Source organism: Mytilus galloprovincialis, chromosome 7 (genome assembly GCF_965363235.1).
Source record: "Mytilus galloprovincialis chromosome 7, xbMytGall1.hap1.1, whole genome shotgun sequence".
In the NCBI taxonomy this organism is placed as follows: domain Eukaryota; kingdom Metazoa; phylum Mollusca; class Bivalvia; order Mytilida; family Mytilidae; genus Mytilus; species Mytilus galloprovincialis.
The window spans coordinates 42,971,904-42,998,970 of NC_134844.1; the positions used below are offsets into that span (position 1 = coordinate 42,971,904).

General features: G+C 32.5%; 1 protein-coding gene across 2 annotated transcripts in view; it reads left to right on the top strand.

Moving 5' to 3' along the window:
• The window catches only part of LOC143083053 (sulfotransferase 1B1-like), a 37,772-nt gene that overhangs the window by 1,499 nt on the left and 9,206 nt on the right, over positions 1 to 27,067 (top strand). The window contains exons 2-3 of one of the 2 annotated variants that reach the window (XM_076259191.1): positions 1,303 to 1,629; positions 2,564 to 2,661. In XM_076259191.1, coding sequence (XP_076115306.1) covers positions 1,303 to 1,629; positions 2,564 to 2,661 — 425 coding nt within the window. Of the gene's footprint in view, positions 1 to 1,302; positions 1,630 to 2,563; positions 2,662 to 25,486; positions 25,589 to 26,826; positions 27,012 to 27,067 lie in introns of those variants that run through there. The other variant, XM_076259190.1, reaches the window with a different exon arrangement.

Consider the following 27,067-nt stretch of genomic DNA (forward strand, 5'->3'; position numbering starts at 1 on the left):
GATCTATCAGTGTACTACGTCTGTTGAAATCAAATCATACGATCAACAATGAACAATGACAGGTTATCATCGCTAGCATTACTGCATATTCATCGGGATTTCAGTGTGAATATTGACAAATAAATAGAGAAGCTCGTTTCTGCCTAGACCCGAAGAGCAGATTTTGGACAATTTTGAGTAAATTCTGTATCAGAAAAATGTTCAATTAACCATGATTTACTCTATTCAGAAACTTTGTGAATAGTTTCACATTCATAAATTGTTTATAAGTCCTATCTACATGTAGCTCCTCTTTCAACTGTCCTATGACCGAAAACCGAAAAAAAAACCATTTTCCTGCATAAAAGGGTCCCAAATTTTTTTCGCCTCGCTCCGCTCGTCGGTAGTTGCTTGCACATCGTTTCTTTCTAGCTACGCCCCTGATATGTCAAGTCAATGCACTATTATTGTCTTTATACTGCAATCTAAAATAGTACATTTTCAATTGTTGTTTAGTGTGTATGTAATTATTTGATTTAAATATTGGGAAACTTCCCCCTTTTATAAAAAGGCCTCATATCATGCAGGCGGGGAAATGTACAGCACAATGAAATGTACATCTACCTCCAGTCGATGATGAACAAGCTTGTTTGAGAATGAACTAAAATATCAACAATAAGCATAAAACATAATGATATATAGTTTGCAAACCAAAAATATTAACAAGTGAAATATGTTTTTTTTTCTAAAAATTGCAAAAGAAATAAGTTTATGTCGTTGTATACATTGGAACCAAGAACAGGTTGAAAAGGTCGTATGAATAATTAATTAATAATTTCGTCAATTTCTATTTAAATATTCATGAGAAAAAGTGATATCAGGTCAGTGACTGTATATGACAGAAATATACAGTCAACGCATTTTGACTGCTCAAATAGAACGAGTGCAGTATAAAATCTAATTAAAATATTGATCTCTGATTTCGTTATACATAATGTACTTATAACGAAATCAAAGATCAATATTTTAATTAGTTGATATTTCTAATGCCGCATCTTTAATTAATTTCTGCGGAATAATATTTGAACCACTATAAGTATCATAACTGTTAAAGTTGAAATAAGGACAATGCTAGTAAGTTGGTGGTGTCTTGCAGTAATCAGTATGTACGTCCGTTAATTTCTGCTAAAAAGTCACACATTTCAGTTAGAAATATTTGTTGGCTAGCAATTCATTACAGTTATAGTGTTTTCTATAACACTGATATATATCCTGAATAAAAAAAAAACATGGTTATATATCAATATTTCTAATCTTTTTCAGGAAATCATTGGTCACAAGAAATCATAGAATTGATAGTTAACCAAAAGGGTGAATTAACACAGACGATTTTCTCTGATCTTGTTTTGGAATTCTGCGACATTGATAATCTACAAAACTTGACCATGGCACGAAGGACGCTCCATACTCATTTACCCCTCCGGTTCCTGATGTCCAATAAAAAGCTTAATAAGATAAAAATTGTTGTAATATTACGGAATCCCAAGGACGTCTGTGTTTCATTTTACCATCACAGTAAAAAAGATGTCTTCATTAAACACTTGGATGTTCCTTGGAATGACTTCTTTGATATATGGACACGGAATGAGTGTAAGTACTATTAGTTATATATAGTGGATTTGGAAACAAGTTTTACAACTTATATTAACCCCTTCCCACTTTGCGGTTGCGAGTTCTGCCTTGTAGCGGTATTAGCCTGCTCTTTTTCGAAATCTACGAGGGTGTCTTTAACGTGCAAGGGATATGGCTATCTCTTAACACGGGTCAGCCATTTATCGCCCCCCTTCCTACGGACTATCATCGTTTCTTAATACCATTCTCGCAAATAGTGTCAAGGGAGAGCCGAAAATTCAGTTCCTAATATTTTCATTTTGTGTATGTACTATTGAAACAGGAAAGGTAATCGGATTTTTTCTAAAAGTTTTGAAATAAATTGTTAACACTCAGTCTATAGTTTTCTAGTATTTCTGAATCTTAAACAACCAAGATTAACATTATAAAGAATATGTTGTTAAAAAAACTTGGACAAATGAATCACAAAAGCTGCAGCGTATATGAACACTTTTTTTTTTAATTATTTGTTGTAGTCCATTTCTTTTGTTATATCTGATCTCTCTGTAAAAACTAGAAAAGTTTTCTTGCTTTCTCACACTTAATTAACTTTTTTTTAAAAAGACGGTCGTCCATAATTTTTCTTTACATATCTGGGTATGGTAATTAAATGGTATACAGACTTTCATATACTAATATTTTTTTCTTTATTTCACCATATCGTAAAATTATTATTACTGATAAACATATCTTAAGGGCTATTCCATAACAATGTATGTGGGAGGGCAAGAAGGGACTTTCAAAATATATCCTTGCAACCAGGAACTATTTTTTAGATAATTTTGCATAATGATAATTAATATAGACACATATTGAAAAAGACCCATGACCCACATTTAATAACTAGACTTCCCTTCCTACCCTCCCACATACATTTCAATTGAACAGCCCTAACTCAGTTTTGTTCTGACAGTACCGTATGGCTCATGGTACAGACATGTAAAAGAATTTGAAAAGGCAAAGAAGAATGGCTTGAACGTAACATTTCTTCACTACGAAGATTTATTGACGGTAAGGAGCAATAAAGGAAGATTTTACAATAATTCATTAAAGTGGGAGGCTTACACAGTAAAAATTGTGTTTAGGCCTTAACACGTTTCAAAGTACATTTCATGTAAACGAATTGGTAACATGTTTAGGGACTAAACATGTTTAGGAAAGTGCTTCCAGTCTAAACGTGTCTGTCATTTAAGTGTTTAGTCTAATGACATGATTAGGTTTGTTGTGTTTAGAATGAAAACATGTAAATTATTCAATAGAAATTAACCTACGGTATTTAAATGCAAATAATAGATCTATATGTCCTTATAGTTCCCATAATGTATTGTTCTGTAGCTTTTGCTGTTTAAGGATGTACTTAGGTGAGGTTAGGTAAAAATTAAGAAATTAAGAAATTAAAATTGATACTATAAGCTGGTAGAGCATTAATTAAGGAAACAGATAAGCTAAAAATATTGATAGGTCATGGACCTCCTTTTCGAGATATTTGAGATTTAAAATATGGCGGGAAAAGGCTGACTCGGACTTTTACCTTATATTTGCATTGGTATCATTTGTGTCTAAAACAAAAGAATGAAAATCGAGAATCTTCTAAAATTTTGGTAAATGACCTTTCATGAGCTATTAAGTCTTATATGAAAAAATAAATGGGTGTTATGGGGCAAAATATTTTACATTGTATTGTAAGGAAAAACACCAAGGAGTCCGAACATTTAACACAAATTCCAAAACCTCACCAAAGTACATCCTTAAGAACTCGTGGACACTGACTTCTGCTAGGTTGTACGCGAAATTTAACCAAACTTGGCCAAGATCATCATTTGGGATATGCGGTTTAAAAAATGTGTCCGGTGACCCGGCAAAACAACCAAGATGACCACCATGGCTAAACATAGAACAAAGGGGTATAATGTAGTTTTTGGCTTATATCTCTGAAACCAAAGCATTTACAGCAAATCTGACCAGAGTAAAATTAAGAAATAATTCATGGAAGCCATAGATTTGTTGAAAATTTTCACATGGCCTTGGCCGTGATATTCGAATTTTATCCTGAGCGTTAGCGAGGGATAAAATTAACGAATATCACGACCCACGCCATGTGTAAATACAACAAATCTATGGCTTCCATGAATTATTTCGATTCTAATAGAACAAATAAGTTCATTCAAATACTGAAGCGAGGATGGGTATGCCGTGTGTGTAGCTGTTCTATTTTACTCCTTGTTAGATAAAAATCAAATATGCTCATAAATCTTTAGCTTGCATTGATTATTTCGTTCATAACCGCTAGAAAAAAATATGTTTCATTCTCAAACCTAATATTTGCAATTTTAAATTTACATGTTTTCTCGTAAGCTATCGTCAAATCCAAAATTGACATTTCACAACGAAGGAGCTGTCATGTTGACTCGCTGAAATCAGTTAATATGTGAATAATGCAATAGAATAGAAAATACAACAAAACCTAACTCAGATTCCATTTTGATACAATATTATACGAACTTCGATGGTTACAAAAAAAATATATTGTTTTTTATACTGCAGCTTAGATTAGTATACATATTGATAGCTTTTAATATCGTAACATATCGTAAATATCAAGCTTATATATTTTATATTTCATCCCTTGAGGATGTTCGCTACTCTGGTTAAAAAAACAAGCTTTTTAAAAGACTGTTATAAATTGAAAGTATGTAAATAAAGAAATATATATAGAATAAGAAAAGACAAGGATTTCATAAGATTTTGAAATATGGCTTTTTAAATAATATGTAATAAAAATATGAAAAGAAAAGGAGGGGTTAGTGGGCATTTTTTTTCAATGTTAATACATGGATAAAAACCAGAGGATTCCGAAAATCTGGCAAAAACTTCAAAAAGTAGTGGAGCAAACATTCTTAATTAATAAACCCCTGATTGTGGAGAAAGTGTTCCATGATGAAATTGACATTGCACACAATATAGCTGTATCCCGTCTATGTGTTTGTATTGTCTTTCATTTTTTGTTGGTGTGTTTTGTACGTGCGACTTTTTGTATTTCTTTGGTTCTTATAACGTGACTCTGCATTTTAAAAGATCCCGTCAATATGATAGTGTTCTATTTTATGTCATTTTGATATATTTCTATTATGAATTACATAACAGGCTAATTTATGTACAAAAAATAAAGAAAAAACGAATATGTAACACATAAACAAACGACAACCACTGAATTACAGGCTCTTTATATCATGTTCTCAGATATCATCTCCCAATTTAAAAAAATCACGAAAAATTTAACCTATTATGTGTTGCTCTCCTAGCTAATGTATCCAAAATCAAAGATGTGGAACATATTCTATCATAATCATTTGGTAACTAATGCAATTAGTGTCTCTTCCATGCCTGTCTTGAACATAAAAACTAAACTAAATATAAAATAAACAATACTCCTAATGCTCCGGTTGGTTGTCATCGTGCAACACAGTTAATAACACATATAGGAAAATCATAGAACTACATTTATCATAAAACACTGTCAAACATCCAAACATACTATCCACACTCATCTGTGTCCACACTTGTATGAATTACAAAATACTTTGAACCACAATCGTCAAAATCATTCAATCACGTAGTGGAATTAACTATTTGTGGATTCTTATAAATTCTATATAACTTTTTGGACTATTTTAAATCTCGGTCTATTTCTGAAATTTATTCTTACATACTTTTGATTTTTTAACCCTGTATGCTAACATTGCCTATGTGAAATTTTAAAATTGTTTGTATTTACATTGAACGACAAATATATGTGACGTGTAAAATTTTCTGACGTCAGACACGCGAATCAATGGATGTGTTTGTAGATAGATGTTTTTGTGTTCTGTTAAATTGTCCTGTAGATAGATGTTTTTGTGTTCTGTTAAATTGTCCCTTTTAAAATTATTACACGATGATGACTGCTGTACCCATATTTTGATTGTTTTTATTTATTGTGTCTGTTTAGTTCACGCATCATTGTAGAAGGGGGATATGACCTTTATCGGGACTCCGGGATTGGGTGTTTTTAAGCTCGGGATTTCGGGATTGACCCTTTCGGGATCCGTGAATTCTTTTTTTTTCGAATTTCGGGACCTCGGGATTTCGGGATTTCGTGTTTTTAAGCCCGGGATTTCGGGGTCAGGACCCCTCCTACCCCCTCTCATTGTAAATATAACGGAATTTGGATGAGACTGTCATCAAAGTGAGAGGGTTGGCGCTATAAAACCAGGTTTAATCCACCATTTTCTACATTTTAAAATGCCTGTACCAAGTCAGGAGTATGACAGTTCTTGTCCATTCGTTTTTGATGTGTTTTGTTATTTGATTTTGCCGTGTGATTATGGACTTTCCGAATTGATTTTCCTCTAAGTTCAGTATTTTTGTGATTTTACTTTTTACTATATTTAGAAAATAAACACAATAAGTTGCAGTATATTAATTCTTTTTATTATGCATCCGAATAAGAATAAAAGTTCTTTTGTCTTTTGTTTTATTACAATTTCTAGTACAATAAAATCGGCTATGGATTTTTTTGGAAAAAAATTTGTATCCAGTTTTTGGAGAAAAAAATAATTTGTTTTTGACCCTGAGAACAAAAAATGTTTGTTTCACCCTCAGCTGCCACTATATGTAATGTAATGCTAAAATCGAAAGAAAAAAATCCATAGCTCCCCCCCCCCCCCCCCAGAAAATCAAATGGTTGCTGCCTTATCAGGTGGATCTATGTGCACTGAAATTTTCAGATGAATCGGAAAACCCGTTGTTGGGTTGCTGCTTCTGAATTGCTAATTTTTGCGAAATTTTGCCGTTTTTGGTTATTATCTTGAATATTAATATAATAGATAGAGATAAACAGCAATAATGTTCAGCAAAGTTAGATCTACAAATAAGTCAGCATGTTCAAATTGGTCAGTTGACCCCATAAGGAGTTATTGCTCTTTATAGTCCATTTTTAACATTTTTTTGTAAATTTATGTAATCTTTTACAAAAATCTTCTCATCTGAAACTACTTAGAAAAATTTAACCAAAGTGAACTTGTCCACAATCATCATTAGGGTATTTAGTTAAAAAATGTGTCCGATGCTCCCGCCTGCGAACCAAGATGCCGACTTGACTAAAAATAGTACATACGGTATTATGCAGTTTTTGGCTCATATCTCTGAAAACAAAGCGTTGAGATCAAATCTGACGGGATAAAATTGTTCATTAGGTTAAGATCTATCTTAAGAAAATTTTTCAGCTTTTGGTTATTATCTTGAATATTATTATAGATAGATATAAACTGTAGACAGCAGTAATGTACAGCAAAGTAATATCTACAAAAAAGTCAACATAATCAAAATGAGCAATTGACCACTTAAGGAGTTATTGCCCTTTATAGTCAATTTTTAACAATTTTCATAAATTTTTACAAAATATTTTCCACTAACTACTGGGCCAAGTTCATTATAGATAGAGATAATTGTAAGCAGCAACAATGTTCATTAAAGTAAGATCTATAAACACATCACCATCACCACAACACAATTTTGTCATGAATCTATCTGTGTCTTTTGTTTAATATGCACATAGACCAAGGTGAGCGACACAGACTCTTTAGAGCCTGTAGTTTTTTTTTTTGTGTTTTTTTTTCCTTTGGTACATTAGTTTGACAGGAGTGAAATCAGGTGCTCCGGAAGGGTAAGCATTTCCTGCACCGTACACGGCACCTGTGCACGGTACTGATTAAACCATCATTGAAGAGTTTTATGAAACATTGGTGCAAGTTTTGTCATTTTTAAGAGAGATACAGAATAAGAAGAAGATGTGGTATGCATGATGACCAATGAGACAACTCTCCACCAGAGACCAGCTGGTATAGAAATGTACAACTATAATAGGTCGCTGTATACGCTTCAACAATGAGCAAAACACATACTGCATAATTAGCTACAAAAGGTCCCGAAATGAAAAATGCAAAACAATGAATGAAAAACAAACATAATATACAACAACAAACGACAACCACTGAATTACAGGCTCCTGACTTGGGACAGGCACACCACCTTTTCTTGGTCCTCATTCCTATCCAGGTAGTTATTTTTTTACTTTCAAACATTTTATGAGGGCGGGATCAATATACCAGTATTTAAACATCAGACCGTACTGGTTACCGGAACTTTAGAGACACCAAACCAGGTACTTCATAACTGAGAAACAGGGAAAATATGCACTCAATTTTAGAACTCGTTCACACATTTTTGTATTACTCAGAACTGTCAGTCAATATGTGTACTACAAGGATTACAAGTGCTTCGCCTTTCATTTGATACCGTAATAACTAAAATATAGTCTTCAAACTTTATATTTACACCTATTCGTAGGAACTATTTTGTTTTAAATATGTACTACTTTCCGCTACGTTCTTTTGTCACCGGGTCCAAATTCTGAGTGCTTCTATGCCTTCGGTTCGGTTAGTCAAGTTAAACGCACAATTTTGGAAAATTAGCACAGACATCCTTGCACGCTCTATGTAAGTCTTACTAATCTTTTGGAGACACATTCAAATAAGCAAAAACTAAATGAAGAGGAAAATAAAAGAAAGAAAACAAAAACACACCTTCTTAAATGGTTATATGGTTTCATATATATCAGCAATAGTCAGACTCTTTTTGAAAGATTTCGTGGCTCTAAAAAAAGGCTGTTTACAATATGCAATTTTGTTTGTTCTGTAATAATCTGTCTGGGTGTAATAATTTTAACCGCTTCTTCGGCAGTGTTGAAAAAAAAATACACTCTTTCTTAAGTGATTAACTGCAATGTAGACTGTGTTTCTCTACAGTTCCGTTACATCTAGTACCAATTACAGTGATGATCAATTGTGTGTTGTTGGATTGCTGTTTTATTCATGTATTATACCTTGCATCTCCTTTTATTCATATTCTATGTTCCATGTGTCAAAAGATGGTAACCTGTTAACTAAACATTGAAAATATTGTCTCATTCTATAGCTAATGTTTATCGTTAAAATAATCTATGTCACGGCACCCCCTTTTCTATAAAAGCAGTAGCAAAACACAAAACAATGCAAAAGACAGACAAAAGCAAAACACTCAAAAATGTTCCTCAAACCTCATACGAAACAAAAGAAGCTACTTCTTTCAGAGGTTAGCATACTTTGTAAAGGGTTTTAAATCCTTATATAGTACACAATTTGCTATAGTTTCCTCACAGACGGTATTGAAAAAATCTGGATCGTTTATATACGTATAATATACGTTTGAAAGGTTTTTGGCATTTTTCATAATTTTTGAACTTTTGATCAGTACAGATTAAAATTAAAAAGTCCCAAAAAATTCTAAACAATAGATCAATCATTAATTGAGTCTTCATCATGAGTTTTTTTCTGATAAAAAACACAAATTTTGTAAAATTTGGAAATATTTTCTTTTATCATACCTTTTTAAACAAATAATATTTACAAATAAGTTTCGAAAGCACATTTGGTTATCCAACCGCAGTCTAGAACACAGTTTAATTACGGTCTAGTCCTGTTGGTTAAACTCTACCCTCAACGGGAATGAGTGTTACCCGTACGTCCATCGGGCCTACGGGATTAAACATAGACGGCTCTATACCCTTCTCTCTTCCTTATACATTGTATGAAAAGGGAAAGTGGGATGGTTTAGATATAAATACATCCAACTATAGTTTAACCCTGAAACATATCAGTTTCCTACACGTGTTCTGCAGTAATGGGGAACAACATTCGTTAGTGGTTGCATGGCATATCGTAATTCAACCCCCCCCCCAAAAAAAAAATAAATAAATAAATGTATCCCTCCCCCTTATTTAGAGTGTGACGTGTTAATAGCAGATCTTTGATTGTTTCTGTTGACTTCATACATATCTCATGACATCGAGACAACTAACAGCGAGGCATATTGTGTTTGTGTGGTGTTCTATCTATGTGTCGTAGTATTTTTGTATACATCAACGAGTTTATTCATTTTTTATTTCACAATTGATTTTCCGAGTACATTGTTGGCCGAAAAAAAAAGAATATCAAATCTGAAAGCACTTGTGAGACATAATGTTATGACACCTGTCTTCTATTGAAGATTTTACACGTCTCCTTGAGATGGCTGCGGTTATTTGTGTAGTTTAGTTGCTGTCTCATTGACGTATACCTCACATCTCCTTGTATTCATATACACTAAATTTTACGTGTACTTTGCTGACTGAAGAAATATGAATCGGATAGCACTCATAAGACATAATGGTACATGTATAACACTTGTCTTTTGTTGCCTCCCTCTAGATGTCTTTCGGTTATTACTGTAGTTCGGTTGCTGTCTCATTGACGTATACCAAACATCTCCTTTTTTTCGTGCATCACTTTTTTTCCATGTGGGCTGATGACTGAAAAAAAAATCGTAGTATATAAATCTGATAGCACTGCCAGTTTTGTTTTTGTAGCAAATATGGCGAAGTATGGTTTGCATTTGAGTGTTTTCTACTTAACGTCTTACAGCAAATATTTCACGAATATTAATGCCATTGTGTCAGTTGGTTTCATTGTGTTATGTTTACTTTTAATAGTTCATTAAAGAAAAACATGCGGTCGTGTATCCTACACTCTAATATCAGTCACTGTACTTCTGAGAAAATATCTTACATCAACGCCATAAACAGTAGAGGAAGACATATCTGAGGGTCTTGATGGGGGTCTTTCTATTCTGTGTTCTTCTATATTTTTATGCAGATTTTTCCCTATTCTTTAAAAATCCAGCCCATTATTCTCTATTCTTAATATTTCAACACCCTTTCATTCTTTATTCTCAGCTTTGGCCTATTTTTCGATCTCTATTCTTTATTTTGATAGCCATTTATTTTGCACGTTTCGCCTATTATTCTCTATTTAGTTAACTCCCATCCAGACCCTCATAAATCTATAATATGTGTGTGCATTGCAATGCAATAATTAAAATACCGGTAGTACATAACCTTGCCATACCGTCAAAGAGTTTTATGAAACATTGGTGCACGTTTTTTTCATGATTAAGAGAGATACATAATAAGAAGATGTGGTATGCATGATGACCAATGAGACAACTCTCCACCAGAGACCAGCTGGTATAGAAATGTACAACTATAATAGGTCGCGGTACAAGCTTCAACAATGAGCAAAACACATACCGCATAATCAGCTATAAAAGGTCCCGAAATGACAAATGCAAAACAATGAATGAAAAACAAACATAATATACAACAACAAACGACAACCACTGAATTACAGGCTCCTGACTTGGGACAGGTACACCACTTTTTCTTGGTCCTCATATACAGCAACAAACGACAACCACTGAATTACAGGCTCATGACTTGGGACAGGTACACCACTTTTTCTTGGTCCTCATTCATATCCAGGTAGTTATTTTTTTACTTTCAAACATTTTATGAGGGCGGGATCAATATACCAGTATTTAAACATCAGACGTACTGGTTACCGGAACTTTAGACACACCAAACCAGGTACTTCATAACTGAGAAACAGGAAAAATATGCACTCAATTTTAGAATTCGTTTACACATTTTTGTATTACTCAGAACTGTCAGTCAATATGTGTACTACAAGGATCACAAGTGCTTCGCCTTTCATCTGATACCGTAATAACTAAAATATAGTCTTCAAAGTTTTATATTTACACCTATCCGTAGGAACTATTTTGTTTTAAATATGTACTACTTTCCGCTACGTTCTTTTGTCACCGGGTCCCAATTCTGAGTGCTTCTATGCCTTCGGTTCGGTTACGCACAATTTTGGAAAATTAGCACAGACATCCTTGCACACTCTATGTAAGTCTTACTAATCTTTTGGAGACACATTCAAATAAGCAAAAACTAAATGAAGAGGAAAATAAAAGAAAGAAAACAAAAACACACCTTCTTAAATGGTTATATGGTTTCATATATATCAGCAATAGTCAGACTCTTTTTGAACGATTTCGTGGCTCTAAGATAAGGCTGTTTATAAGATGCAATTTTGTTTGTTCTGTAATAATCTGTCTGGGTGTAATAATTTTAACCGCTTCTTCGGCAGTGTTGAAAGAAAAAAAAAATACACTCTTTCTTTTAGTGATTAACTGCAATGTAGACTGTGTTTCTCTACAGTTCCGTTACATCTAGTACCAAAGTGATGATCAATTGTGTGTTGTTGTATTGCTGTTTTATTCATGTATTATACCTTGCATCGCCTTTTATTCATATTCTATGTTTCATGTGTCAAAAGATGGTAACCTGTTAACTAAATATTGAAAATATTGTCTCATTCTATAGCTGATGTTTATCGTTAAAATAATCTATGTCACGGCACCCCCCTTTTCTATAAAAGCAGTAGCAAAAAACAAAACAATGCAAAAGACAGACAAAAGCAAAACACAAAAAAATGTTTCTCAAACCTCATACGAAAAGAAAGAAGCTACTTCTTTCAGAGGTTAACATACTTTGTAATGGGTTTTAAATCCTTATATAGTACACAATTCGCTATAGTTTCCTCAGAGACGGTATTGAAAAAATCTGGATCGTTTATATACGTATTATATACGTTTGTAAGGTTTTTGGCATTTTTCATAATTTTTGAACTTTTGATCAGTACGGATTAAAATTAAAAAGTCCCAAAAAATTCTAAACAATAGATCAATCATTAATTGAGTCTTCATCATGAGTTTTTTCTGATAAAAAACACAAATTTTGCAAAATTTGAAAATATTTTCTTTTATCATACCTTTTTAAACAAATAATATTTACAAATAAGTTTCCAAAGCACATTTGATAATCCAACCGCAGTCTAGTAAACAGTTTTAATACAGATAATAAAAAAAATTACGGTCTAGTGCTGTTGGTAAACCTCTACCCGCAACGGGTGTGAGTATTACCCGTACGTTCATTGGGCATTTATATCTCATGAAATCGAGACAACTAAGAGCGAGACATATTGTGTTTGTGTGGTGTTCTGTCTATGTGTCGTAGTTTTTATGAATACATCAACGAGTTAATTTATTTTTACTTCACAATTGATTTTCCGAGTACACTGTTGGCTGAAAAAAAAGAATATCAAATATAATAGCACTTATAAGACATAAGGTTATGACACCTGTCTTCTGTTGAAGATTTTACACGTCTCCGTGAGATGGCTGCGATTATTTGTGTAGTTTAGTTGATGTCTCATTGACGTATACCTTACATCTCCTTTTATTCATATACACTAAATTTTACGTGTACATTGCTGGTTGAAAAAATATGAATCTGATAGCACTCATAAGACATAATGTTATAACTCTTGTCTTTTGTTGAAGTCTACATGTCTCCCTCTAGATGTCTTTCGGTTATTACTGTAGTTCGGTTGCTGTCTCATTGACGTATACAAAACATCTCCTTTTATTCGAGCGTCACTTTTTTTCCATGTGGGCTGATGACTGAAAAAAAATCGTAGCATATAAATCTGATAGGACTGTCAGTTATATTTTTGTAGCAAATATGGTGATGTATGGTTTGAGTAGTTTTTTTTTTTACTTAAAGTCAAGCAGCAAATATTTCACGACTATTAAAGCCATTGTGTCAGTTGGTTTCATCGTGTTTTTTTTTACTTTAGTTTAATAAAGAATAATTATGCTGTCGTGTATCCTACACTCTGATATCAGTCACTGTACTTATGAGAAAATCCATTACGGTAACGCCATAAACAGTAGAGGAAGACATATCTGAGGGTCTTGATGGGGGTCTTTCTATTCTGTATTCTTCTATATTTTTATACACCTATTTTGTTCTTCTGTTCTTCATAAATCCAGCCCATTTTTCTCTATTCTTAATATTTCAACACCCTGTCATTCATTATTCTTAATGCTTTGGCGTATTTTTCGATCTCTTTTCTTTATTTTGATAGGCCATTTATTTTGCACGTTTCGCCTATTATTCTCTATTCAGTAAATCCCATCCAGACCCTCATAAATCTATAATTTGTGTTTGCATTGCAATGCAATAATTTAAATACCAGTAGTACATAACCTTGCCATACCGTCAAAGAGTTTTATGAAACATTGGTACACGTTTTTTCATGATTAAGAGAGATACATAATAAGAAGAAGAAGTGGTATGCATGATGACTATTCAGACAACTCTCCACCAGAGACCAACTGGCATAGCAATTTACAACTTTAAGTCACTGTACAAGCTTCAACGATGAGCAAAACACATACTGCATAGTCAGCTATAAAATGGTAACCTATTAACTGAACATTAAAAATATTGACTCATTTTATAGCTTATGTTTATCGTTAAAATAATCTATGTCACGACACCCCCTTTTCTATAAACAGTAGCAAAACACAAAATAATGTAAAAGACAAAAGCAAAACACAAAAAAAAATGTTTCTCAAACCTAATACGAAACAAAACAAGCTGCTTCTTTCAGAGGTTAGCATACTATGTAAAGGGTTTTAAATCCTTATATAGTACACAATTCGCTATAGTTTCCTCAGAGAAGGTATTGAAAAAATCCGAATCGTTTATATACGTATTATATACGTTTGTAAGGCTTTTGGCATTTTTCGTAAGTTTTGAATTTTTGATCAGTACAGATTAAAATTCAAAAGTTCCAAAAAATTTTGAACAACAGATCAATCATTAATTGAGTCTTCATCATGAATTTTTCTTGATAAAAAACACAAATTTTGCAAAACTTTGAAATATTTTCTTTTATCATACCTTTTTAAACAAATAATATTTACAAATAAGTTTCCAAAGCACATTTGATAATCCAACCGCAGTCTAGTAAACAGTATTCTTTGTTTGTAACATCGATGCCAGATCAAGTTTGACGAGATATTAAAACTGCATGTGTTAGTTTTGTGTGGAATAATGGTGCACACTTAGTAAAATATAACACCATCATTGATCAAAAGTGTAATGGAGGTTTACAGTTACCTGATATTGAATCAAAGATGTATGCATTTAGACTAAAATTTTTAGCCAGGTTTTTAGACAAGAATTATAAAGTGCTATGGAAGTCTACATTTAAATATTTTATTTCAAAAATTTTAAATATGAACTTATCAGAAGAAATATTATTCATGTCTTTACCTGAAAACTTGAAGTGTATTCCTAATGTTTACAAAGAAATGTTTAAAGGTTTTGATCTCTTAAGAGATGATATTGAATTTGATCTTAGCACTGAAAATGTATACGATCAACCCTTATTTTGTAATCCAAATGTGTTGTTCGATGGAAAAACTGTTATATGGTATGATTTTATAAATGCTGGAATTGTTCAAGTAAAAGATATATGTTATGAAGTTATAGAGGTTTTTTTTTACCAGAAATGGCTATAGTTGAGATGATACAAAATGTAACTAATCATTGTGATATTAGCAGTATTGTAAAAAGATATAATACTTTAAAAGTTGTATTGCCTAAAGAATGGACAGAAATTATTCATAAAAATATTCATAGGAGAAATGTTTCTCGCTCTATAAATATTAATGTCATTTTCAAAGATAAATTGTCAGAGTTTTCTATGTGTTCGACAAAAGAATTGTATTTATTACTTACTAGTAAACTATGTCAGCATCCTATTTGCTATAAAAAGTGGACGGAAGTTTTTGAGATTGGAGAGAATGATCTTTGTAAAGTATGGAAAAACGTTAATTTTTGTTGGAAACCATCTATATTAATGGATCTAGATTTCAAAATAGCACATTATTGTATTTTCACAAATTCTAAACTTATGACTACGAAACTTATAAATTACAATGTATGTGATGTATGTGAAAAGGAAGTAGAAAATATCACTCATTTATTTCTATTATGTTCTGAATTAGTAGAATTTCATCTGTTTATGCAACAAAAGTTGTCAGTTTTATTTGATAATGTTGATTCTGACAAAATTGATAATTTAGTGTATGAAGAGGTATTTATGTTTGGTTTATTTGGATCTATCAAAGGCGTAAATGTAAGTTTTGTCAATTTCATGTTATCTGTAGCAAGATATTGTATCTTCAGAAGAAGGAATTTACTTAAAAATTTAAACAGTAATGTTGATCTTATTAGACTATTTAAATACACTGTAAAACATTATATAACTTACCTGTATGAATATTTGTGTGATGCAAGATGTATGAGAAATGTTTTTGAGAAACACTTTTTAAAGAATAATATTCTGGTACAAGAAACCGAAGGTGTCATAACATTTAATTTCTAATTATTGTGCTGATTATATATGTGATTATACTTAAAAAAATTGCCTTGTGATAATTTTGTGTAATATGTAATATATCTGTTGTATATATATGTTGAAGAATTGAATAAAGATAAAAAAAAAATTACGGTCTAGTACTGTTGGTAAACCTCTACCCTCAACGGGTGTGAGTATTACCCGTACGTTAATTGGGCGTACGGGGTAAATCATAGACGGTTCACCACTCTTCTCTCCTCTTTACACAATGTATGATAGTGGAAAGTGGGATTGTTTAGATTTAAATACATTTAACTAAAGTTTAACCCTGAAACATATCATTTTCCTAAACGTCATTTTGCAGCACCCCCCCCCCCCCCAAAAAAAAAAAGAAATCAAAAGAAATCTCCCCCTTATTAAGAAAGTGACGTGGTACATGTAATAGCAGATCGATGATTGTTTCTGTTGACTTCATTTATATCTCATGAAATCGAGACAACTAACAGCAAGGCATATTGTGTTTGTGTGGTGTTCTGTCTATGTGTCGTAGTTTTTATGAATACATCAACGAGTTAATTTATTTTTACTTCACAAATGATTTTCCGAGTACACTGTTGGCTGAAAAAAAAAGGATATCAAATATGATAGCACTTGTGAGACATAAGGTTATGACACCTGTCTTTTGTTGAAGATTTTACACGTCTCCGTGAAATGGCTGCGATTATTTGTGTAGTTTAGTTGCTGTCTCATTGACGTATACCTCACATCTCCTTTTATTCATATACACTAAATTTTACGTGTACATTGCTGGTTGAAAAAATATGAATCTGATAGCACTCATAAGACATAATGTTATAACTCTTGTCTTTTGTTGAAGTCTACACGTCTCCCTCTAGGTGTCTTTCGGTTATTACTGTAGTTCGGTTGCTGTCTCATTGACGTATACAAAACATCTCCTTTTATTCGTACGTCACTTTTTTTTCATGTGGGCTGATGACTGAAAAAAAAAAATCGTAGCAAATAACTGATAGCACTGTCAGTTATGTTTTTGTAGCAAATATGGTGATGTATGATTTGAGTGGTTTTTTTTACTTCAAGTCACGCAGCAAATATTTCACGACTATTAGAGCCATTGTGACAGTTGGTTTCATCTTGATTTGTTTACTTTAGTTTATTAAAGAATAATTATGCTGTCGTGTATCCTACACTCTGATATCAGTCACTGTACTTCTGAGAAAATCCATTACGGCAACGCCATAAACAGTATAGGAAGACATATCTGAGGGTCTTGATGGGGGTCTTTCTATTCTGTGTTCTTCTATATTTTTATACACCTATTTTGTTCTTCTGTTCTTCATAAATCCAGCCCATTTTTCTCTATTCTTAATATTTCAACACCCTGTCATTCATTATTCTTAATGTTTTGCCGTATTTTTCTCTTTTCTTTATTTTGATAGGCCATTTATTTTGCACGTTTCGCCTATTATTCTCGATTCAGTAAATCCTATCCAGACCCTCATAAATCTATAATATGTGTGTACATTGCAATGCAATAATTTAAATACCGGTAGTACATAACCATACCGTCAAAGAGTTTTATGAAACATTGGTGCACGTTTTTTCATGATTAAGAGAGATACACAATAAGAAGAAGATGTGGTATGCATGATGACCATTCAGACAAGTCTCCACCAGAGACCAACTGGCATAGCAATTTTAAAACTTTAGGTCACTGTACAAGCTTCAACAATGAGCAAAACACATACTGCATAGTCAGCTATAAAATGGCAACCTATTAACTGAACATTAAAAATATTGACTCATTTTATAGCTGAAGTTTATCGTTAAAATAATCTATGTCACGGCACCCCCCTTTTCTATAAAAACAGTAGCAAAACACAAAATAATGTAAAAGACAAACGCAAAACACAAAAAAAAATGTTTCTCAAACCTAATACGAAACAAAACAAGCTGCTTCTTTCAGAGGTTAGCATACTATGTAAGGGGTTTTAAATCCTTATATAGTACACAATTCGCTATAGTTTCCTCAGAGAAGGTATTGAAAAAATCTGAATCGTTTATATACTATTATATACGTTTGTACGGCTTTTGGTATTTTTCGTAATTTTTGAATTTTTGATCAGTACAGATTAAAATTAAAAAGTCCCAAAAAATTTTGAACAACAGATCAATCATTAATTGAGTCTTCATCATGAATTTTTCTTGATAAAAAATACAAATTTTGCAAAACTTTGAAATATTTTCTTTTATCATACCTTTTTAAACAAATAATATTTACAAATAAGTTTCCAAAGCACATTTTTTAATCCAACTGCAGTCTAGTAAACAGTTTTTTTACGGTCTAGTGCTGTTGGTAAACCTCTACCCTCAACGGATGTGAGTATAACCCGTACGTTCATTGGGCGTACGGGGTAAATCATAGACGGCTCACCACTCTTCTCTTCTCTTTACACTTTGTATGATAATGGAAAGTGGGATGGTTTAGATTTAAATACATTTAACTAGAGTTTAACCCTGAAACATATCATTTTCCTAAACGTCATTTTGCAGTACCCCCCCCCCCCCCCAAATAAAAAAGAAATAAAAAGAAATATCCCCCCTTATTAAGAAAGTGACGTGGTACATGTAATAGCAGATCGTTGATTGTTTCTGTAGACTTCATTTATATCTCATGAAATCGAGACAACTAAGAGCGAGACATATTGTGTTTGTGCGGTGTTCTGTCGTTTTTATGAATACATCAACGAGTTAATTTATTTTTACTTCATAAATGATTTTCCGAGTACACTGTTGGCTGAAAAAAAAGGATATTAAATATGATAGCACTTGTGAGACATAAGGTTATGACACCTGTCTTCTGTTGAAGATTTTACACGTCTCCGTGAGATGGCTGCGATTATTTGTGTAGTTTAGTTGCTGTCTCATTGACGTATACCTCACATCTCCTTGTATTCATATACACTAAATTTTACGTGTACATTGCTGGTTGAAAAAATATGAATCTGATAGCACTCATAAGACATAATGTTATAACTCTTGTCTTTTGTTGAAGTCTACACGTCTCCCTCTAGGTGTCTTTCGGTTATTACTGTAGTTCGGTTGCTGTCTCATTGACGTATACAAAACATCTCCTTTTATTCGTGCGTCACTTTTTTTTCATGTGGGCTGATGACTGAAAAAAAAATCGTAGCAAATAACTGATTGTACTGTCAGTTATGTTTTTGTAGCAAATATGGTGATGTATGATTTGAGTGGTTTTTTACTAAAAGTCAAGCAGCAAATATTTCACGACTATTAAAGCCATTGTGTCAGTTGGTTTCATCATGTTTTGTTTACTTTAGTTTATTAAAGAATAATTATGCTGTCGTGTATCCTACACTCTGATATCAGTCACTGTACTTCTGAGAAAATCCATTACGGCAACGCCATAAACAGTTTAGGAAGACATATCTGAGGGTCTTGATGGGGGTCTTTCTATTCTGTGTTCTTCTATATTTTTATACACCTATTTTGTTCTTCTGTTCTTCATAAATCCAGCCCATTTTTCTCTATTCTTAATATTTCAACACCCTGTCATTCATTATTCTTAATGTTTTGCCGTATTTTTCTCTTTTCTTTAATTTGATAGGCCATTTATTTTGCACGTTTCGCCTATTATTCTCTATTCAGTAAATCCTATCCAGACCCTCATAAATCTATAACATGTGTGTACATTGCAATACAATAATTTAAATACCGGTAGTACATAACCATACCGTCAAAGAGTTTTATGAAACATTGGTGCACGTTTTTTAATGATTAAGAGAGATACATAATAAGAAGAAGATGTGGTATGCATGATGACCATTCAGACAAGTCTCCACCAGAGACCAACTGGCATAGCAATTTTAAAACTTTAGGTCACTGTACAAGCTTCAACAATGAGCAAAACACATACTGCATAGTCAGCTATAAAATGGCAACCTATTAACTGAACATTAAAAATATTGACTCATTTTATAGCTGAAGTTTATCGTTAAAATAATCTATGTCACGGCACCCCCCTTTTCTATAAAAACAGTAGCAAAACACAAAATAATGTAAAAGACAAACGCAAAACACAAAAAAAAATGTTTCTCAAACCTAATACGAAACAAAACAAGCTGCTTCTTTCAGAGGTTAGCATACTATGTAAGGGGTTTTAAATCCTTATATAGTACACAATTCGCTATAGTTTCCTCAGAGAAGGTATTGAAAAAATCTGAATCGTTTATATACTATTATATACGTTTGTACGGCTTTTGGTATTTTTCGTAATTTTTGAATTTTTGATCAGTACAGATTAAAATTAAAAAGTCCCAAAAAATTTTGAACAACAGATCAATCATTAATTGAGTCTTCATCATGAATTTTTCTTGATAAAAAATACAAATTTTGCAAAACTTTGAAATATTTTCTTTTATCATACCTTTTTAAACAAATAATATTTACAAATAAGTTTCCAAAGCACATTTTTTAATCCAACTGCAGTCTAGTAAACAGTTTTTTTACGGTCTAGTGCTGTTGGTAAACCTCTACCCTCAACGGATGTGAGTATAACCCGTACGTTCATTGGGCGTACGGGGTAAATCATAGACGGCTCACCACTCTTCTCTTCTCTTTACACTTTGTATGATAATGGAAAGTGGGATGGTTTAGATTTAAATACATTTAACTAGAGTTTAACCCTGAAACATATCATTTTCCTAAACGTCATTTTGCAGTACCCCCCCCCCCCCAAATAAAAAAGAAATAAAAAGAAATATCCCCCCTTATTAAGAAAGTGACGTGGTACATGTAATAGCAGATCGTTGATTGTTTCTGTAGACTTCATTTATATCTCATGAAATCGAGACAACTAAGAGCGAGACATATTGTGTTTGTGCGGTGTTCTGTCGTTTTTATGAATACATCAACGAGTTAATTTATTTTTACTTCATAAATGATTTTCCGAGTACACTGTTGGCTGAAAAAAAAGGATATTAAATATGATAGCACTTGTGAGACATAAGGTTATGACACCTGTCTTCTGTTGAAGATTTTACACGTCTCCGTGAGATGGCTGCGATTATTTGTGTAGTTTAGTTGCTGTCTCATTGACGTATACCTCACATCTCCTTGTATTCATATACACTAAATTTTACGTGTACATTGCTGGTTGAAAAAATATGAATCTGATAGCACTCATAAGACATAATGTTATAACTCTTGTCTTTTGTTGAAGTCTACACGTCTCCCTCTAGGTGTCTTTCGGTTATTACTGTAGTTCGGTTGCTGTCTCATTGACGTATACAAAACATCTCCTTTTATTCGTGCGTCACTTTTTTTTCATGTGGGCTGATGACTGAAAAAAAAATCGTAGCAAATAACTGATTGTACTGTCAGTTATGTTTTTGTAGCAAATATGGTGATGTATGATTTGAGTGGTTTTTTACTAAAAGTCAAGCAGCAAATATTTCACGACTATTAAAGCCATTGTGTCAGTTGGTTTCATCATGTTTTGTTTACTTTAGTTTATTAAAGAATAATTATGCTGTCGTGTATCCTACACTCTGATATCAGTCACTGTACTTCTGAGAAAATCCATTACGGCAACGCCATAAACAGTTTAGGAAGACATATCTGAGGGTCTTGATGGGGGTCTTTCTATTCTGTGTTCTTCTATATTTTTATACACCTATTTTGTTCTTCTGTTCTTCATAAATCCAGCCCATTTTTCTCTATTCTTAATATTTCAACACCCTGTCATTCATTATTCTTAATGTTTTGCCGTATTTTTCTCTTTTCTTTAATTTGATAGGCCATTTATTTTGCACGTTTCGCCTATTATTCTCTATTCAGTAAATCCTATCCAGACCCTCATAAATCTATAACATGTGTGTACATTGCAATACAATAATTTAAATACCGGTAGTACATAACCATACCGTCAAAGAGTTTTATGAAACATTGGTGCACGTTTTTTAATGATTAAGAGAGATACATAATAAGAAGAAGATGTGGTATGCATGATGACCATTCAGACAAGTCTCCACCAGAGACCAACTGGCATAGCAATTTTAAAACTTTAGGTCACTGTACAAGCTTCAACAATGAGCAAAACACATACTGCATAGTCAGCTATAAAATGGTAACCTATTAACTGAACATTAAAAATATTGACTCATTTTATAACTGAAGTTTATCGTTAAAATAATCTATGTCACGGCACCCCCCTTTTCTATAAAAACAGTAGCAAAACACAAAATAATGTAAAAGACAAAAGCAAAACACAAAAAAAAATGTTTCTCAAACCTAATACGAAACAAAACAAGCTACTTCTTTCAGAGGTTAGCATACTATGTAATGGGTTTTAAATCCTTATATAGTACACAATTCGCTATAGTTTCCTCAGAGAAGGTATTGAAAAAAATCTGAATCGTTTATATACGTATTATATACGTTTGTAGGGCTTTTGGCATTTTTCGTAATTTTTTAATTTTTGATCAGTACAGATTAAAATTAAAAAGTCCCAAAAAATTTTGAACAACAGACCAATCATTAATTGAGTCTTCATCATGAATTTTTCTTGATAAAAAACACAAATTTTGCAAAACTTTGAAATATTTTCTTTTATCATACCTTTTTAAACAAATAATATTTACAAATAAGTTTCCAAAGCACATTTTTGAATCCTACCGCAGTCTAGTAAACAGTTTTATAACGGTCTAGTGCTGTTGGTAAACCTCTACCCTCAACGGGTGTGAGTATTACCCGTACGTTCATTGGGCGTACGGGGTAAATCATAGACGGCTCACCACTCTTCTCTTCTCTTTACACTTTGTATGATAATGGAAAGTGGGATGGTTTAGATTTAAATACATTTAACTAAAGTTTAACCCTGTAACATATCATTTTCCTAAACGTCATTTTGCAGCAGCACCCCCCCCCCCCCCCCCCTTTCAAGAAAAAAAGAAATAAAAAGAAATCTCCCCCCTTATTAAGAAAGCGACGTGGTAATAGCAGATCGTTGATTGTTTCTGTTGACTTCATTTATATCTCATGAAATCGAGACAACTAAGAGCGAGACATATTGTGTTTGTGTGGTGTTCTGTCTATGTGTCGTAGTTTTTATGAATTCATCAACGAGTTAATTTATTTTTACCTCACAAATGATTTTCCAAGTACACTGTTGGCTGAAAAAAAAAGGATATCAAATATGATAGCACTTGTGAGACATAAGGTTATGACACCTGTCTTCTATTGAAGATTTTACACGTCTCCTTGAGATGGCTGCGATTATTTGTGTAGTTTAGTTGCTGTCTCATTGACGTATACCTCACATCACCTTGTATTCATATACACTAAATTTTACGTGTACATTGCTGGTTGAAAAAATATGAATCTGATAGCACTCATAAGACAAAATGTTATAACTCTTGTCTTTTGTTGAAGTCTACACGTCTCCCTCTAGATGTCTTTCGGTTATTACTGTAGTTCGGTTGCTGTCTCATTGACGTATACAAAACATCTCCTTTTATTCGTACGTCACTTTTTTTTTGATGTGGGTTGATGACTGAAAAAAAAAATCGTAGCATATAAATCTGATAGCACTCTCAGTTATGTTTTTGTAGCAAATATGGTGATGTATGATTTGAGTGGTTTTTTACTAAAAGTCACGCAGCAAATATTTCACGACTATTAAAGCCATTGTGTCAGTTGGTTTCATCATGTTTTGTTTACTTTAGTTTATTAAAGAATAATTATGCTGTCGTGTATCCTACACTCTGATATCAGTCACTGTACTTCTGAGAAAATCCATTACGGCAACGCCATAAACAGTATAGGAAGACATATCTGAGGGTCTTGATGGGGGTCTTTCTATTCTGTGTTCTTCTATATTTTTATACAACTATTTTGTTCTTCTGTTCTTCATAAATCCCAGCCCATTTTTCTCTATTCTTAATATTTCAACACCCTGTCATTCATTATTCTTAATGTTTTGGCGTATTTTTCTCTTTTCTTTATTTTGCCGCTTTTTAATAGGCCATTTATTTTGCACATTTCGCCTATTATTCTCTATTTAGTAAATCCCATCCAGACCATCATAAATCTATAATATGTGTGTGCATTGCAATGCAATAATTTAAATACCGGTAGTACATAACCTTGCCATACCGTCAAAGAGTTTTGTGAAACATTGGTGCACGTTTTTTCATGATTAAGAGAGATACATAATAAGAAGAAGATGTGGTATGCATGATGACCATTCAAACAACTCTCCACCAGAGACCAACTGGCATAGCAATTTAAAACTTTAGGTCACGTTACAAGCTTCAACAATTAGCAAAACACATACTGCATAGTCAGCTATAAAATGGCAACCTATTAACTGAACATTAAAAATATTGACTCATTTTATAGCTGAAGTTTATCGTTAAAATAATCTATGTCACGGCACCCCCCTTTTCTATAAAAAACAGTAGCAAAACACAAAATAATGTAAAAGACAAAAGCAAAACACAAAAAAAAAATGTTTCTCAAACCTAATACGAAACAAAACAAGCTGCTTCTTTCAGAGGTTAGCATACTATGTAAAGGGTTTTAAATCCTTATATAGTACACAATTCGCTATAGTTTCCTCAGAGAAGGTATTGAAAAAAATCTGAATCGTTTAGACAAAGTAAAACAATTCAAACGAGAAAACTAACGGCCTTATTTATGTAAAAAAATGAACGAAAAACAAATATGTAACACATAAACAAACGACAACCACTGAATTACAGGCTCCTTTCGTCTCTTAACCAATGCTCTTCTGACTTAGAGTTTAAACTTTAAATTCTTGATTTTTCTTTGAATTTCACCCAAGTACATTCTTAAATCTAAACTATATATATCTCAATTTAAATTTTTATTTCATTCTGATGTCAGTATTTACGAAATATGTGTATTTGTAGAATAGAATAAATGGAAAGGTAGAATAAAGCACTTTTCTAATAAGTAAAATAAATATATACAAAACACAATTATTTCATAAATACTGAACTGTGAAAAAATACACTTTTCAATGTGAAGCAGGTTTTAAATAGATCTATATTCATTAATTCCATGCATTTGATGTGATTCTACTTTTAGAAAATATCATCAAATATTTTCATCATATATTGTATTATATTCACATGATAATGGTGTATTCTGAACATGCATGAAATAGTTGCCACTGGTCATTAAGCAACCGGCAATCATCAATTGTTTTGTTATGTTAATTTCGAATACATAAGAGATCAGCAAAACATAGAGTTGCCTTTATTTTGACGATTACAAGTAACACAAATAGTCCTGTGTACACTTAACGTCAATTTTAAACTGGTTGTAAATTGATTGGCTTCTAATTTTTTTTTTTTTTTTACAACACTTAATCTGTTATATTTTATTCAACCTATGCCAACATATTTTCATACAATTTTATACCTAAATTTCAAAATGTTGACATAGGTTGAATGAACCGAAAGATTTAACCTAGCGTCCTTGAACTAAATATTCAGCAATGTTTATATATTATGCATCCTGGGTGACTGATTTTATGTCAACACGTAAAAAGATTGAAAAAATCATTAATCCATGTAGTGGTAATTTGTTTTGCTAAATCACACAGAGCAAGTGGTTGGACTTAGATAATCAGATAAGTAATATAACATGCCTAAATTGTACATTAATTATAAGAAGTGTCTTTTGTACTTATTTTTATTATTTTAATGATCTTTGTTGTTATATGATTTGACTTTGATGTATTGAAGACCCATTGGTGGCCTAAGGCTGTTTTCTGCTCTTTGGTCGGGTTGTTGTCTCTTTGACACATTCCCCGTTCCAATTCTCATTTTTATTCTTATATTAAATTTATGTCTCTTGTGCTCGTAACCACCTTGCTTTGTTGCGTTTCCCCGCAACTAAATGTTAGGGGGTGGTGCATATGGTTTTATCTGTATCCGTCCGTCCTTCCATCTTTCTGTCTCATTATGGGTATATAGTTATTCCAGATAACTCCGCCTACAGTTTGAATGCTAGGCCGAAGTTTTCATGCACTTTGCTGGTTGTTTTTAAAAGTATTATATATTAAAGATGTGCAAGCAGCATGTGGTTAGGGTTTAGATTTTTACTGATATTTGCTCTTTTTGGAGTTAGTTTATATTTGTCATTTTTGGATTATTATATTATATATATTGCATAAGAGGTGCATATATGCTATAGCGTTTCCAGAAAACATCTCATTTGTCCAATCAAACACAGATTTTACCTCAAACTAATTGCAAAATAAAATGTTTTAGTTCTAATCTATAGCATTATGCCCTTTGTATACACAGAAAAAAGTCCCATAAAATCTAACTTGAGGAAATTTAAACTCAAAATCAGCATTTTTAATTTCCTATGGAAATTAACAGTGGAAGGGGAGATAACTTGCAAAAATGAGTCTTTTTTGGTCAGTTTTTGGTTGTTTTTCTTCAAATTTATGTAAAGTATGATACTTTGATGGGGTTATAAATTTGTAGAAACACAAAAAATCAGTACATTCTGATGAAAAGAAGCGGTAAAATTATAATTTTGTATCCATTTTATTGATATTTCTGCCTTTTTGCAAGAGTTATCTCCCTTTTCAATGCAAATCTCCATAGCAATTTTGAATGGTGATTTTCTAAGTCTTCCTCAAGTTAGATTTTATGGGACTTTTTCTGTGTTTGTTTGGGGTATAATACTAAAGATTAAAACTTAAAAATCTTCTGTTGCAATTACTTTCGGGTTAGGGTCAAATTTATGCTAGATTGACTGGACTACACACAGTTTGAATGCTAGAAAGTTTTCACTTTGCTGGCTGTTTGTACATATTTTGAAGGTGTGCATGTGGTATATTGAAGTTTTTGTTTTTAAGGATGTCAGAAGCAAATATTGAAGCATTCCTGGCTGAGGAGCCAAGACCATTGCTGGTTTACCAAGATATCAAATTACCATCCTTTTTACCTCTAAGAGGGGATGGACTTGAGAAGAGAATGAAAGAAATTACCGAATTTAACTTCCTTGAAAGCGACATACTAATATGCGGTTATCCGAAATCAGGTGACATTATTATAATAAATACTGTATTTATACAATCTAATTAAAATATTGATCTC